This window comes from Lepidothrix coronata, unplaced genomic scaffold, assembly GCF_001604755.1.
Source record: "Lepidothrix coronata isolate B3197 unplaced genomic scaffold, Lepidothrix_coronata-1.0 Scaffold39, whole genome shotgun sequence".
Classification (NCBI taxonomy): Eukaryota; Metazoa; Chordata; class Aves; order Passeriformes; family Pipridae; genus Lepidothrix; species Lepidothrix coronata.
Genome location: NW_016690219.1, coordinates 4,554,126 through 4,570,433, shown reverse-complemented (window position 1 = coordinate 4,570,433; position 16,308 = coordinate 4,554,126). Strand labels below are relative to the sequence as shown.

Genomic DNA, 16,308 nt, shown 5'->3' with positions numbered 1-16,308 from the left:
GCACATCACCCAACTACTAACGTTTGCTTTCCAGTTCTGCTCCAAAGCTTTGGATGTTTGATGTGGGATTAGAAATTAGCCAAAATGAGTTTACCCATCCCTGTTTTGCGTTAGACTCCAATTCACAGCGTTACCATCCAGACATGCACAGTAGCCATAAACTGTGTGGTCTTTTTTTTTTTTCAACCAGACTGCAGTGACTACATATGAAAACAACTTTTTTCAATGGCAAAAAGAGTGTTGGGCTTGTAATTTTCCATCAACTGCTCTGAAAAGTAAAATCTGCATCTTTGCTATCAGCGCAGTGGCTTTGCCCGTCCTTCAGATGCAGCAAACAGCATTTTTCAGCCAAAGGAAGCAGCTGAACACATTCTCACCTAAATAAATTATTTAAGGCAAGAAGTGGGTCTTAATCACCTCCAGTTTAACTCTCCTGGTGTCAGTGGTACAGTTAACTCGGTGTTGCCAGCTCTTGTAGCTTTATTACAAGTTGCATGATAATTTCTGCTTTTCTGGAAATGCCAGCTCCTGACAGCCTGTGCTGAATCTCAGCTTTTGTGTGCAACCAGACTTGAGTTTCTTGAGAGGCTCTAGCAAAAATCCAGAGATATGTAACCCTCAAAGCTCCGAAACCAGAAGGCAAATCAACTCCAAATCCACCTTTCTATTTTTGGCTCTTTTTCAATCCCTTGATTTCAGAGAATTTTTTTTCCCCTTTCTTTTTTTGGCTCTTTTTCAATCTCTTGATATTAGAGGGTTTTTTTTCCCTGACCTGACTCGTGGCCTTTGAACACTTCAGGTTGGCAATGCTGCTCCCTCCATTGGCATCAGTGGAGTTAGACCACGGATGAGTTTGGCCCAGCGCTTGTAGAAGACAGATGTATGACTCTGTTCCTTGCAATGTATTGCTTGATGTGATCTGCTGTTCTCTTGGGGGCCAAAAGAAGTGGGTTATCTTAGAAAAATAAAATTCTATCATCACTTGATACAAAAAATGGTATTTACAGAATTGTTTTCCCCCGTCTTTTGTTATAATTTTTTAGGTGCTTCAGAGCTGGGCCCATTTTCAGATCCCAGGCAGTTCACAAGCATTTCATCCCTCACTGAGAGCCGCTTCTCCAACCCACGAATGCACTATCCAGCCACCTTTACCTATACACCGCCAGTCACCTCAGGCATGTCACTGGGTATGTCCGCAACCACTCACTACCACACCTACCTACCACCACCCTACCCCGGCTCTTCCCAAAACCAAAGTGGACCTTTCCAGACCAGCAGCACTCCATATCTCTACTATGGCACTTCGTCAGGATCATACCAGTTCCCCATGGTGCCGGGAGGGGACCGCTCCCCTTCCAGGATGCTCCCGCCGTGCACCACCACGTCCAACGGCAGCACGCTGCTAAACCCTAACTTGCCCACCCAGAGTGACGGGGTGGAGGCGGATGGCAGCCACAGCAGCTCCCCAACCGTCTTGAATTCTAGTGGCAGGATGGATGAGTCCGTTTGGAGGCCGTACTGAGATTTCTTCCATAGCCGGCCCGACCTCCGCAAGCCAAAAAAAAAAAAAACAAACACCAAACGGTCGACTAACTACGAAGTGCCTGTTTTTGTTTTTTTTTTTTCTTTTTCTTTAAAAAAACAAAAAAATTTTACCAATATGTGCAACTGTGTAGACGGGATGATAATGGCCATAAATAACACAAGAGTTACCAACACACCACAACCCATGTTTCAGATTATGTGAATCAAAGCACATATTTTCTTTTTTTTCCCCTTGGAACCATTTTATATTTAAAATGTACTTCTCCACACACAAAATCACCCCCTCCTTTTTTTTTTTCTTTTTTTTCCCCTTCCTTCCCCCCCCCACCAAGAGTTTTGTAATAACTAGTGAGTTACTTTTGCCAACGAGGAGAGAACGGACTCCCCGGCTATCAGGAGAAACATGGTGATGCAAGGCAAAGGCTGCATTCCCTTTTATTTTAATAAAAAACCCAAAACTAACCATGAACTCCAGATACAGTTGCAATCATACAATGTATGGGACCCTCTCCACACCCGTAGTGCAATTCACCTGGCTTGTATTGGTGCACATAAAAAGGAAAGCAAAGAGTGAGTTGCTTCCATTTTGCCATGATCCATTCAGACGAAAACAGCTGTCCCAAAAAACTCTGCCCGAGCCTTGCTGCGGATAACGGTTGGAACTTCTCTTTGTTCACTGCTTTTTTGGTTTGTTTTCGGGTACTTAAAGAGAATGAGTTTTCAAGTTAGGTGAGCCAACCCCAGGGTTTCCTTTTTGCTTTTGTATCCCCTCATTTTGCCTTCGATTAGCCAAAAACCAAAAATAACAACCAAAACCTTGAAAAATGAAAAAACAAAATGTTATTACTTATGCAAAATATGAGAATGGCAATATATATTACTAGAGCCAAAATGGTATACATAGTATTTGTGTTCAGCTATGTTCTCTTTTTATTTTCTTTTTTAAATTATAAATGTGTAAAATTTGAGGTTGTTTGCTAACGTGAATCATCATATAACTTTAAAAGAATATTTATAATTATTTAATGACATTTGGACCCTTTAAACATTTCTTAATGTAATGATATATTGACTTCGGTCTCTAAAAGTGTTTTTTGTTTTTTTGTTTTTTTTACTTATTACATTTCTGCGATGGTGTAAACCTCAAACCTTTACCCAACTCTGAAAAGCAGTTCCAGTGTGAACCAGTTTACAATGTGACTTAAAAATGACAAACCCAACCCAAATGCATCCACATCAAATGATTTTGGATGTAGGATCTTTTTATATAACTTATGAAGGAAATATTGTGTTTAAAATATTTTTATTAGCTGTCTGGTTGCCTTCAACACAGTCTTGCCTTTTAATCAGTAGTTGTGGAGACACTGGAAAAATGGTAGGAAGGATGAAATATTTTCCACCCTTCCCCTAATTTCTTCTTCTCCCAGGATTTTTCTCAGAACTTCAAAATTTGAAAAGATTCATATTTAAAATGGTCTATTTTGACAGCATAATTTGGATTTCAGAAGGGTTGTTGTTTTTTTTTTCCCCAAAGAAAAATCAAAACTGTTCAAGGACCGTATTTTTGCAAATAATGAATTGTTAAATATCTCAGAAATGGGATTAAGGGAGAAATGGTGAAACATTTTCCCCTCCCCTTGCAATTTCAGCCCACTCAGTGGAATGAAAAGATTCCAAACTTGAGACAGAAGCTGCCTGGTAGCGAGTCACCGCCTGTTAGCATTAAATGCGGGAGCCATACGGATGATGTGGTGGCTCTGAAGCTGATGTGGCTGTTGCCGTGTTAGAGGGACAAGCCCCAGGGCAGCAGTACTTACCTCTGCAGAAGCTGAAAATCTAAACTCACCTTAAAAGCCGCTCTAGTGCTCCCAGACGTGATACAGGGAGAACAGACACCCAAAACCCAAAACCCTTGGCCAACCTGCTGCCAAACTGTCCTGCGGAGGGGCCCAAATTTTGTCCAGCCCAGGGCAGCAATATCAAACAGGGAGGTGACATGGCAACAGCTGGATGTGGTGGGAGCTGAACCACCCTCCCCACGCTCTTCCCAAACAGGTGATGTTAAGCCTGGTTTAGTGGGATGTTTGGCGCGTGCTGGTGGGCTTGGCTGGTGCCTCCTCCTTCTAGTCCTTTAGTCACTGCTCTCTGCAGCCCCCTCAGGGGCTGGAGGCCTCCAAGCTGCTCCTTGGGTGTTCTTTGGCTCCCTCCAAAGTATTGCAATAAACCAACAGTGGGCACAGCCATTACAGAGCCAGACACCACCCCTACTGCTCGTTAATAGCGAAGCTGTTGAACGAGTTTCCATTAGCATGGTACATCCCTCCAATCTGCGTGACGACGTGCTCTTAAAAACCATAAATTAATAAAAAGTCTTTGCCTTCTAAAGGTTGTATACCAAGTATGCTTAAAGTATAAGTAAGACACTTTGTTTTTCTTCTAATACTTAGTTTTCCTTCAAAGATGGAAGCTGTAATTGATTCTATTTATTGTTGGTTTGTGGTAGCTTGAAGCATACCACTGTCCATTTATTTGTAACTGTAAAGTAACGTTTGTTAGTCTCAGCAGCACTTAAAAAGCCAGTGTCTGGTTACACATTTCAGTTTTGTTTTTTGTTTAGTAAGCAAGAGAAAAAGAGATGTACTGCCAGTGCAAGCTGTTTCCTATTTAATAAAAGGTACTATATTTGTACATTATTTGTTATTGCTGAGAAGGGCTTTTTAAGGTTTACTGTATGCATATTAAGTAATTTTTAGGGTGCTTTTGTGTTGAAATGTTGTTAAGAGTGGCTGCAGGCAGCAACCCAGATTTTCTTTTTTTTTTTTCTCTCTTTTTCTTTTTCTTTTTTTTTTTTTTTCAGACTTTGTTGTAAAATTCAAGCACTTGGTTTTTGTTTCTGGATAAATCCAACACAGACCAGATTTTTTGTTTTGCCCAATACCGACAGGACTCTGTTTGTGTCCCCGCGGTTTTTCAACTGGACCATTAGGGACAGACGTTGAAAACGTTTTCTCCGCCCGGTCGAGGCACGTGTGCCTGATCCAACTGATCCGTGCCCTCGGCTGACCTGACTCTGCCTGCTTGAGATAGGAAGGAAAGGATTTTCTAAGTACCTGCAGACAGAGGAGCACCAGCCTCTTGACTTTCAGTAGCTCCTGAACCCTCCCGGTGCCTTTGGAAAATCTCTCCCGGTACATCAGGCTGGTCATGGAGGGAGCTGTACAAGCTGAGGCAGAGATGCTCACCAAAGCTTTCAGAAAATGCTTTTGAGTTCACTTGGAAATGCTCTTGAAACGGGATGTCAGACAAAAAACCCCAACCACCTGGTGCTATGTAGTGAATCCTATCAGTTTATTGGAGCTTTTTCGAGGTACTTGGCATTGCAGGAGTTTTCCCAAAGGTACGACAGCCCTTCCCTCGGGGCAGTGGCAATCTTTGGCACCAGTCATAGATTTAAAGATAAAAAATGGCCTTTTTCTACCGTTCAGTTCAGTTCTCTTATCCTACCAAAGATTTACTTCCAGCACAAAAGGCACGATGTCCCTTTTGCCAAACGGAGGATTAAAGCCTCCTCTCCCTCCTCCTAAGGGTAACCAGATCGGGGGCAGCCGGTAGGGACGGATGAGTAAAGCAAATTATTTACCCCACAGCATCACTTGTGTGGCGTTTATTGTTTACTTTAAAAGACCAGCTGCTGTGTCTTTCTTAGCATTGAACTTTTTTTTGCCAGCAGTCCCCTGAGCAAAGATTGACCAGTTTCCACAGGTACCATCTGGAGTGGGGAGAATTTTGCACTTTCACCCTGAGCAAAGCGAGGCTCAGCCCCTCACCGGGCTGCAGCGCCAGCAAGCCATGAGCAAAAGCAATAATTAAACCTGGATCAGCCATGAGCTCAAAGAAGCCCCATTCTCTGCCCCCCTGAATTTCTTCTTGTTTTTAAATAGAATGCATTTCAGTTTAACATTTTCTGAGAACTTTTTTAGATGTTTGTTTACTTCCATGTTTACAGGTAACTCTTTGCTTTTTTTTTAATGCAGTACTTTTAAGTATATCAGCCAAAACCATACTTTTACAGTAACTTTAGGTAATATGAGTGACATTCCAATTTTTTTTTGTTGTTAATATGCTTTACCAATCTTGAACTTCTGCTGGAACAAAATATTTGTAGCATTTTGTGTAAATACAAGCTTTAATTTTTTATTTTTTTCAAATGCTGTCACCCGAGATTTGCTTTTCATGCACATATTGTACAAACACACTCTGCTTTATGCCACAGACGATGATTGTGGATCAGTTTACTTCAACTTCAAAGGGACTATTTGTATTGTATGTTGCAACTGTAAATTGAATTGTTTGGCATTTTCTCATGATTGTAATATTAATTTGAAGTTTTAATTTCATTTTCAATAAAATGGCTTTTTTTTTTTTGTTAATGTTCTTTTACGCTTCTTTTTCTTCCTTGTCTCCTCTTGGCACCAGGCAGGGTAAAGCAAGCACAGGGTAGGACACGGTACTGGCTCGTCCATCGTGGCCCCATCAATTAAATATAACAAGCAAGTTTCCAGGCCTTTGTGTGGTAAAGAACATCTTCTAAAACTGATCTCAAATGTTGCTTCTTTTTCTGAGCCTGCAAACTATCAAAACCTGTGTTTCTTAGAGAAGTGCAAACTGCTCTTTCTTGCTGCATCATTAACTCTGAAACCTATCAGTTGACATTAGCTATGACATTCTGGTGCTAAGAGGGCTGTGGGAAGAGTTTGAAGTACAGGGAAAAACAGGATTTCTAAACTGAGAGGGAGGGATTGGGACTTATGACACTTTTCCAGGGTGGGGGTTGACCCATCCCCACCTCTTCCTGGTCAGACCTGAGGAATGTAGTTACAGATAATCTTGTGATTTGCATGGCCTGAGGCAAGAATAGTTTTCAAGCAGCAAAAAAATATATGGATTGGGAGGGGACTGAGGGAGGAGGCTATTTTTCCTCCAGCTTAGTGTCAGGGGTAGGAGGAGATGCATCTAATGAAGGTGAGGTTAAGTTCACCTGAGGCTGCCTGCAGGAGGAGAGGACGGGAATTGTTTGCAAGCTTGTTCCTGGTTTCATAGTCAGTTCTTGTCCTTCTTAGCTATTTCTTGAGTCTGCAAAAGAGAAATAGTAGCAAAGAGAGTTGTGAGGTTCTGATCATTTCAAGAAACCTTTGTCTCTGGAGTCTAAATGTCAGTGATACTGATTTTGGGAGCTCTATTGGCTTTACCATGGACCTACACATTTGTTATGTGGTGTTTTAACCTTGCAATAATATTTGAGGGTCTTCAAGAGTGTTTTCATTCCAATTCATAATCTGAGTCCTGATTTTAGGGAAACTTGATCCAAGAGTGAGGAACCAAGCAAACCAATCAACACTTGGTGATGTAGTTACTCTATAATTTTTTCTGGGGGACTTGTGCTACAAACATTAGTGCTAAGACTTTCTGTTTCCCTCTGGCACACAGATTAATTTAGCTATTCTTCCTTTCACGATCACTTAATCCAGATTTTCATCTATGAAAATAAACAATTTTTCTTCATTTTGTGTGATGGAGTGATGGAACAGGGACCTTGAGAGATTGTGACACTTCTGTCCTTGGAAGTTTACAGGACCCAACTGCATAAAACATGGAGCAACCTGGTCTGACCCCAGGAATTGAGGATGCTTGAGCAGGAGATTGGGCTGGAGACCTCCCATGGTTCCTTCCTAATTATCCCATGGCCCTGTAAGGCAGGCTGGGAGCTGCCTGCTACAGGTTGCTGTCTGAGATAAAAAGTGCTTGCGTGACTGTATGGAGAGCAAATATTCAGTTAAATGCAATCTGAATAAAGTGGTTGGACAGGATTAAATTCGTGCATAGGCAGGTTATTGAGGAGTTACAGTGATCCCTCTGTCTTTTCACAGAATCATAGAATGGTTTGGGTTGAAAGGGACCCTAAAGATCAATTTTTGTTGGTTTCTGGCTGGTTGGTTTCTCTGGGATGTCTACAGCAGTCATAGTCAGAAAAAGGGCTGGAAGAGCCAAACCATCCCTCTGATCCAGTACAGCAGTTCCTGTCAAGTATCATACTGGGGATGTTGCTTTTGATTTTTTGCTTCATTTACCCTTCTGTCGCTTGTGAAGGTGACTCTCTTGCCTTAGCCAGAAACCAAACACTCGAGGCAAAATGACCGCCACTGGCCAACACAGAGGACAGCCCCTTACAGAGATATGTGGAGCAGTGGGGGGAGATAAAACTCAAAGCACTTTAGGAGAGAAGATTTAGAGACATTTCCTGCAAGTGGTGATGACTGTTCTCTTCCCCATCTTTTTGGTGTCAGTAAATATCTTCTGTGTTTTGGGTTGTGAGTGCTGAACATCAGCTTTGGATGACTGGAGTCAGACCTTGCTGGTCCCACACAGTCCTGCACTGCCTCTCTCTGCTGGCCTTGGTTTTAACTTTCTAATTTCCTGTGGCTGTGAGCAACACCAGAGGGGCTCAGAGCAGGCCTGTTTTTGTGCCTAAAGTAAGCTCTTGGGGAGAGGTGGGGGTGAGAAGGAGCAGGGTCTGACCAAGCCCTATGCTGGCACCAATTAAAAATTTCATCAAGCAGTTTACTGGGGAAAAGGAGGAAATAACTTCAGTTATATATCTAAGGACTGATATGAACTATCTAGTTACCTTCTGCCCGGTCAGGAGGAAATGAATCAATATTTTGGGGTAAAATCCCTCCCTTGGGTTACTGCTCATGGATGGACAATATTCTGCCTAAGTCACAGCAGCATGGGGGAGGACACACTGGATCATATATTTGGGTAGGGGTGTATTGAGGGTGTCCAGCTCAGGTACTCACCACTCAGCTGAATGCTTGCAGAGGACAGACTAAGATTGTTATTCCTCAGAAACATTTGTTAGGTGGGTTAAAAGTAATAAGCAAATCCACTAGAAACCCATAATCCTTGGACAGGTGATGCAGACGACCATGGAAGTTAAAATACTGGGAACAGGTTGAGAATTTCTGCTCAACATCTTCAACAAAAGTTTTAGTACAAGCTTAAAGCAAAAAAAAAAAATAAATATTTAACTTGGGCCTTCTGTGATTATCTTTTCCCTGTAGATCTTCTGGTGCAATGTCAGTCTGGGATGAATGGAGCTGTTCCCATGAGGATTCTTTGTGATACTTGTATGTCTTTGGAGGGGGGGACCTCAGCATTTACCCCACTGGGAATAGGAAACTGTTGGCCTCACTAGTGGATAAGGCTGTGAGATACAAAAAGAGCAAAGCCCAAACTTCCAAAAGCTTCTGATGATCTGATGCAGTAACTTGGGACCCACAACATAATTTAAAATTGAAGTTCTCAGGTCTGCCTTGCTACTCTCATGCACATTTATTGCGTATTTTACTTAGGGTAAATGGAACCTACATTTCTTGTGTTGCGTGTGTTACCTAAATAACAAGCAGACTTGAATTTCCCTACTGCAGTTATGCGAGAGAATAAAAAAAAATCCCTATAGGTATATTTTAAGAACTTGTAAAGATGAGACAAATTAGTTTTACTTCTGTAGCTGGGAAATTTCAGCATCATCTGTGATTCTCCAAATGACTTGGGACTCCTTATGCCTCAGTTTCCCTAAATATAGATCAGGGAATTTATTATTTCCCTACTTTGTCAGGGTGTCCTATGGACTCAGTGTTTACAGAGAGCTTTGGACTTTTGTTGTTGTTGTTGTTGTTTAGCTTTTTTTCACTACAAATCCAATGTTTGGTCTCACGCCATTGGATAGTGTCCTTTGAAACAGCACATTTCTAAACCACATGTTTAGAAAAATTGACCCAGTTTCCAGACTGCTGATCTGGTCAAATAACAATGTGGAGTTAAGGCCAAGTTGTGCTGTCTCAACAGATTTACTCTGAATTTGTGGTGGGGCAGGAAAAAAAGCAGAGATCGCTACAATCCGTGGAGGCAGCCCTTGGCCGCTCCCTCCCAGCAGCTCGCTCGGGACAAGCAGCTGGAGCTTTGTGGGATGTCCCAACACTTAGAGAAAAGCAAACAACCCATGTTAAAGCTGATATGCTGCAGCAACTTGCCAGTGATTAATGTTTACCACGAGGCCAAATTCAGCTGGTGATTACGCCAGTGGAGATCAGCTGAAGTCCCTCTATTAATAGCCCCACGGTTTTGGACGCCAGCATTTTCCTACCCGTAAGTGTGGGTGTTATCAATGAAGGGTCACTGAAGTGCTGGTTGGAAGGAGTCTCAGTTGGTCTCCCAGTTCAAGGGAGGCTCAATGCAGTACCACTGGCACCAGATCCTCTCAGCAAGGCTGTGCCCAGCAAGTCTTGGTATCTTCTAAGTGTGGAGATGGAGCTGGGATTTCAGCATCCCCAACCTTCCCCTAATATCCACCCCTCAGCCTTTCAAAGTGCAGATGGTAACTTTTTCCCCAACTTCTGGTTTAGGGGTTGGGTTTGTCCCTGCTTCTGGCTTTGGACACAAAAAGTGCAATAAGGGTTTAAAACCTTGTTGCACATCTATAGGACTCCAGTTCTAGGTGACCTCTCCTTTCTCCTTCATTTGTATTCAGAGAATCACAGAATGGTTTAGATAGGAAGAGGCCTTAAAGACCATCTTGTTCCAAACCCCTGCCATGGGTAGGGACACCTTCTGCTAGATCATGTTGCTCCAAGCCCTGTCCAGCCCGGCCTTGAACATTTCCAGGGATGGGGCAACCACAGCTTCTCTGGGCAACCTGTGCCAGGGCCTCACCACCCTCACAGGGAAGAATTTCTTCCTAATATCTAATCTACCCTGCCTTCTTTCAATTTAAAGCCATTCCCCCTTGTTCTGTCTCTCCAGGCCCTTGTCAAAAGTCCCTCTCCAGCCCTCTAATAGCCTCTTTAGGTGCTGGAAGGCTGTAGCTATTCCTCCAGACTGTGACTTTAGAGCACTGTTAAAAATAAAGTCGAACCCTAAACACAAAGGCAGCTCCTCAACCCCCCTCCCACTCCCCTCACCCCCTCCACCCCCCCAGCTTGTTTACTTTTTGATTTCCGCAGTTGGAAAAAGAAGTCCTTGGTAGCTGAAAATGATGCTGTTACTTCCAAATGCTGTGAGACAGCTTCTCCCAGGAAAGCACAATTTTTATTCCTGCTCCAGGGTGTGCGAGGCTGGTTAGCAAATATGAGGAAATAGGAAAGAAAGACTGCAACAGAAGGGATAAAAAACCCAAATAATCCAGACTGATCTTGGGAAACCTGGATGCAAAGGATCTTTGTCCGTTTATTACCAGTAGTGGTGTTCTCCTTAAAGAGCAAGATGTTCTCATCTTTTAATAATAGCCAGGCCAGATGCTGAAGTCTCTCCTGCAAATACTGTATAAGTGAGAAGGAGAACAGCTGATTTCTGTTAAGATGAATACACCAGGATGATAAGCCAAAAAAAGTATGAGAAACCTCCAGAGGTCTGTCTTTGCAACACCGCTTGGCAGCTGCATCTCAAAGTCAGGACTGAAAATCCAGCCTGTGCTTCTGTCCCCTCGCTGATCTGTCGCCGTGAGTGGAGCAGCAATTCCTGCACCACATGGGAGTTTGGAGCAGTGCTGGAAGGGATTTCCCCCTCTGTTTTAAAGAACTGCAAAATTCACAGCTTTTGTGGAGCTGTAGAAAGTATCAGGCGACCAGGAATTTGCTTGACTTACTCCTTGCCATAGAAAATGGTTCCATGCTGAGTTGGGGCCAGTGGTATAAAATGGCATTTTTGTTCCATCTTTTTTTGTACTTTCCCTTCTGCCCTGTTTTTGTTCTCAGTCTTTTTTATTAGTCTGGAAGAGACTAATTCAAAGTCCTAGATAAAGACAGGATTGGAGTTTTATAAGGCATTATATTGGGCATTAAGGAAGATGCTTCTGCCTCTCCCCACACTACCCCTTCAATCATCTTTTCCTTATGTTCAGCCCAGAAACTGTATTTCCGTTGGGGCAGGGATCTTTGAACTCAAAGTAAGATCACTCATGTTTGCAGTGTGCTTATAGGTATTGGATGGAAAGTGTTAGAGAAAAGGAGGGTACATGGTGATGTGATATTGCATTTGTGTAATGGGGCAATGCCCAAGAAAAAAATAAACTGTGTATCATGGCCACACATTTTTCTCATATGCTGAATGGCAGTCCTCGAAAACAGTTCCTAGAAACCAGAAAAAAACCCATTGTGAAACATCGGGGGAGAACTCATCCAATGTTTAGGATTGCTGGCTAATGACTGCAGATAAAGATGTTTATGGAGAACTTGTGTAACCCTTTTCCTTGCCAGCGAGAGAAGGTTTGGTACGTGCTGTTTCAAACCTCCCTGTCTCCGCCTGACCAAGAGGATCCCCCCAATTGCTATTTTCATAAAAGTTTACAACTAGGAACTCATTTTGGTTGCCCCATTTAACAGGGCACAGGGTCATATATTTTTTCTGTGCAGTGCATTTTTATAAAAGATACTTTTTGGGGCACAGTCATGTTAAGACTGGCATTTTGTTTATTGTGGGCATCTGTCCTGGAGCAGCTCACCAGCTCCTCCATGATGGAAAATACCAACAGATAATGTGCTGATGAACTGCAGCATTACCTGGCTACCGTGGATTTACAGATCCAGGTGTGTGTGGCATAGAGGGATAGACCCTCCTCCCACTATGTGTTGGCAGTGCCTGTGATGAAGGATGGACATAGAATCTTCTACCTGTGGCATGTTCTCCATGCTGGGGCAATGGGCTGCTCAGAGACACCTGCCTGTATCAGGTCTCACCATCTAGAGAAAAGAAAAAAATACAGAGAGAATTTAGGTCATCTGCAGCATGACAGCCTAGAGACAGGAAAACACAAACTGCTGGCGCTTGAACAAACTGTGGTTCACATGAGATAGCACCTCCCCGAGGCTGTTCAGGTGAAGTCAGTGGGGGCTTGTGCCCATCCCAGAGGGGCTGAGGGCTGCAACCCTCGTGAAGATGGATAAATGCACACGATAAACACAAGTCCTCTCAGAGGCAAATCTCCATACTCAGATCCTGGCTTTCCACTGGAACTAGTAGGGCCCTGAAGTCACCCCCTCTTCCAGTTCCCCCAGAAGGTGTGAACACCTAGGGTCAGTGTTCAGATCTTACATTTGAGTCTTGCTTTCTGTCAAAAAGCAAAGTTAAAATCAGATCCGGTTTGTGCTTTGAGGAACTGTAGATGTGCTGAAGTCGCTGCCAGATTTAACGTCATTGTTGGCCCTTTGAGATTTCAGTTACTGCTGTGTTAAAGTATTTTAATTACAAACCAAAACCTGACCCATGAGAGCTGATCCATCCCTTCCCCAGGAGTGTAACTGAGTTAATCACTGGTACATGTAGGGCTTCTCTGACCCCATTGTGTCCTTTCAGCCCCATACTGGTGTTGTGGACCAAAATGAGGGAAAATTGTAGCAACTTGCCTAGTGCCCCTTGTCCCTCAAGACATGTGAAAATGTGCACCCAACAGAGAAAAGGATAATACTGAATTTGCAAAGGTCCTGTGTTAGAGATGAGAATGACCACAGACCTGAGGTCTTGCAGATGAAGTGTCAAAGTCATTTCTTCAGTTCTTCTTTGCCACAACAACTGCAAATAAAAAAACAAACCTCAAAGAAGGAAGATGTGAAGCTCAGAAACACACCCACGCCCACATGCAATACGAGAAAGGGGGGCAACAAAATTTGCAGCTGCCTCCCAAAATGAGAAGTTCACTTCTGAGAATGTTTTCTTAAACCTATTCTCTTCTCAAGTGTCCAGAATAGATGAATGCTTAATAAAAGTTATCTAATTCTTTAGAAAGACACTGGTGAAAATATGGGATATGAATGTGAATATGATTATGAATTGGCATCCGCATTTACCACCTTGTTAAGTCAATGTTGTTCAGCAAATGTGGATAGAGCCTTCCCAAATCTTCGTTCGTGAAGCCTCGCCATGAAGTCAATGTTGTTCAATAAGAAATATTATCAGGAATGGGTAAAAATATATATGGAACAGGGGAATTGATCTTACTATGAATCCCGCAGTTCCTGGTATATTTAGTTGCTTCTTTTATCTTAAAATGCAGTTGCTGTTTTTCTTTCAAGGGGTTTTGGCTGCTTTACAGCTTTTGTTAAGAAATCAGTATTTCTTCATAAAATACGTACACATTTGTTAATATTTGTGATGAGGAAAATCTCAAAGAATTCAAAGGTTGTGATGCCATTTCTGTGGAAAAGGCAAGTACCTTGTCAGCAGATACATTTCTCCTTAACGAGTCAATCCCAATCCCAATACAATCACAGTCACAATCCCAATTAAAAAGAAAAGAAAGGTTCCAGTCTGAGAATTTTTTTTGCCACAGTTGCTACAGTTGTTAACTCTACTTTTCCCTCTTTGGGTTCACAGTAAGGGTTTGAAAACATTATTAGCAGGATATACAAAGGAATGATTTTCTTCAGGTGATAAATGGTAGAATTGAATCCTGCTGGTTTTCCTTTTGTAGCCACTTGAGTGTTTTAGGCAAAGGTAACAGTGAGAACAGAGCCTTGCATGCCCTTGCCTCCTAGCGCATCTAACTCATTCCTAAAGCAGGATTTTAATCCCTAAATTGCCATTAAAAGGTTTCACAGACTACATAAGAAGTGTTACACAGACTGTTAAATCAGAAACTGAAGCTGGATGTTGGAAGGGATATCCTCCACCGTATATTTAAAGATGAGAGCCAGTAGCTTATTGAGCTTTTTCCCCCAATATATGTATTTATACACTATTGTAGTACTTATATGATACTTGAATACTTAAAAATGTAACATAAAAAAATTCCAGCTTCCCTTCTCGGAGAAGCAACCAAAAATGCACCTTCAGGCTTTGGGGATTTTTGTTTTCTGTGCATGTGAGTGGTTCAGCACCTCGTACCTGGGGGTATTTGTGAATGTGTGTGTGTGACCAGGGCAAATTGGCCCTCCCAGGATAAACAGAAAGTGAAGAGAATACTGATGAAAAGGTGGGATTGGCCTCTGCTTTTGCATGGGAAAACCCATTCTCTGTGCAGAGAGGATTTCTGTTTCCTAGGAAAACCAAGAATTTTGGCCTCTAGATCCATGGATTTGAAGGTCATCTGGATAATTAAGTAGTGGCGATGCCGACAGTACCTAATGTTATACTCTTTGTTGCTGCAGTGCTGTGGGATGCCCCTGTGTCCAGAATCCCAGCTAGACCTTACTCCCTGGCCCCAAAATTGTGTGTATGATTGGACTGGAGGTTTCCATATAGTTTTGAAGACTTCAGAAGATGGGGGGAAGGCTTATTCTTCTTTGGTCAGTGGTTTGGTCATTCAGACTCTGACATAACCCACTGCCCCTCTGTAAACTCCAGTGCCTGATACTCCTGGTGTTAGAGATCAATTTTCTGGATAAAAGTGAGATGAAGCAATATCTTTGCTAGACTGTTCAACATAGCTGGAAAAAATGACAAGTTCTTGGCTAAGTAATTTTAAGACTATAAATAAAAAAAAAGGAAGCTGGAGAAACTGGGTAAAATTGCTCTGAATTCACTGTAATCTTATAAATTATCTGACAGATAGTGGAGCAGAGAGGAACCTTGCAGTGGGAGAGATGAGGGAAAAGATTAAGTGCCATAAAAGCGATATTTCTATTGTATCCATAATGATTGCCCTCTAGTACAATTATGAATTTCAGTTCTCAGAGGCATCTTCCATTGGTCTTCATCTTACAAGGACATAACTGGTGCATTGATCCTTATTGACAAGTGCTTTGTTAAAGTTTTATTTTGTGTTGTTGTTTTTTCTTTTTTTTTTTTCCTGGAGCGAAAGAAATGGTACATAAGCTGTTGCTCAAGGCAGAAAAGCAGACCATCCAGGGAAAATGAGGTGTCCCAGGCTTTGAAACGTACTAACGGATGCGATAACGTCGTCGTACAGACGTTGTGCAGCCAGCACCTCTTAGTCACACCTGAGCAATGTTTAGCCACTCACTAGGTTGGGCTAAGTCATGAGAAAGCTGGGAAATGTTTCTTTTCATATTTAATGCAAAGAAAACAACCCCTGTTTTCTTGACACTTTGATCCTCTGTTTTCTCATCAGCCATCACCGCAGTGTTGCAAAAGTGCTGAAGATAGCAGAGGAAAAGGGCTAAACCACATGAATCTAGTTTCATTATTTGCATTTTATTTGCTCTGATTTCATCTGTGCTGTTGCATCCTGACTGCAGTGTGCCCAGGTGGCCAAGAAGGCCAATGGCACCTGGCCTGTGCCAGCAATAGTGTGGCAGCAGGACCAGGGCAGTGACTGTCCCCCTGTGCTGGGCACTGGTGAGGCCTCACCTCAAATCCTGGGTTCAGTTTTGGTCCCCTCAATTCAAGAAAGACATTAAGATGCTGGAGCAAGTCCAGAGAAGGGCAACAGAGCTGGGGAAGAGTCTGGAGCACAAATCTGATGAGGAGCAGCTGAGGAATCTGGGGGGGGCTCAGCCTGGAGAAAAGGAGGCTCCAGGGGGGACCTTGTCACTCTCTACAACTCCCTCACAGGAGATTGTAGACAGGTGGGGGTTGGTCCCTTCTCCCATGTAACAAGTGACAGGACAAGAAGAAATGTCTTTAAGTTGTGTCAAAGAAGTTTTAGATTGGATATTGGGAATATTTTCTTCACATAAAGGGTGTTTAGGCACTGGGACAGACTGCCCAGAGAAGTGGTTGGGTCACCATCCCTAGAGGTATTTAAAAGAC

The 16,308-nt window shown here is 42.7% G+C and overlaps 1 protein-coding gene across 6 annotated transcripts in view; it reads left to right on the top strand.

Moving 5' to 3' along the window:
- The window catches only part of RUNX2 (runt related transcription factor 2), a 223,693-nt gene that overhangs the window by 150,565 nt on the left and 56,820 nt on the right, over nt 1-16,308 (top strand). For 4 of the 6 annotated variants that reach the window (XM_017813117.1, XM_017813120.1, XM_017813118.1 and 1 more), the window contains one exon: nt 1,044-1,522. The exons of 1 other annotated variant lie outside the window; for it this stretch is intronic. In XM_017813117.1, the coding sequence (XP_017668606.1) occupies nt 1,044-1,522 (479 nt within the window). Of the gene's footprint in view, nt 1-1,043; nt 1,524-16,308 lie in introns of those variants that run through there. One more of the 6 variants, XM_017813115.1, reaches the window with a different exon arrangement.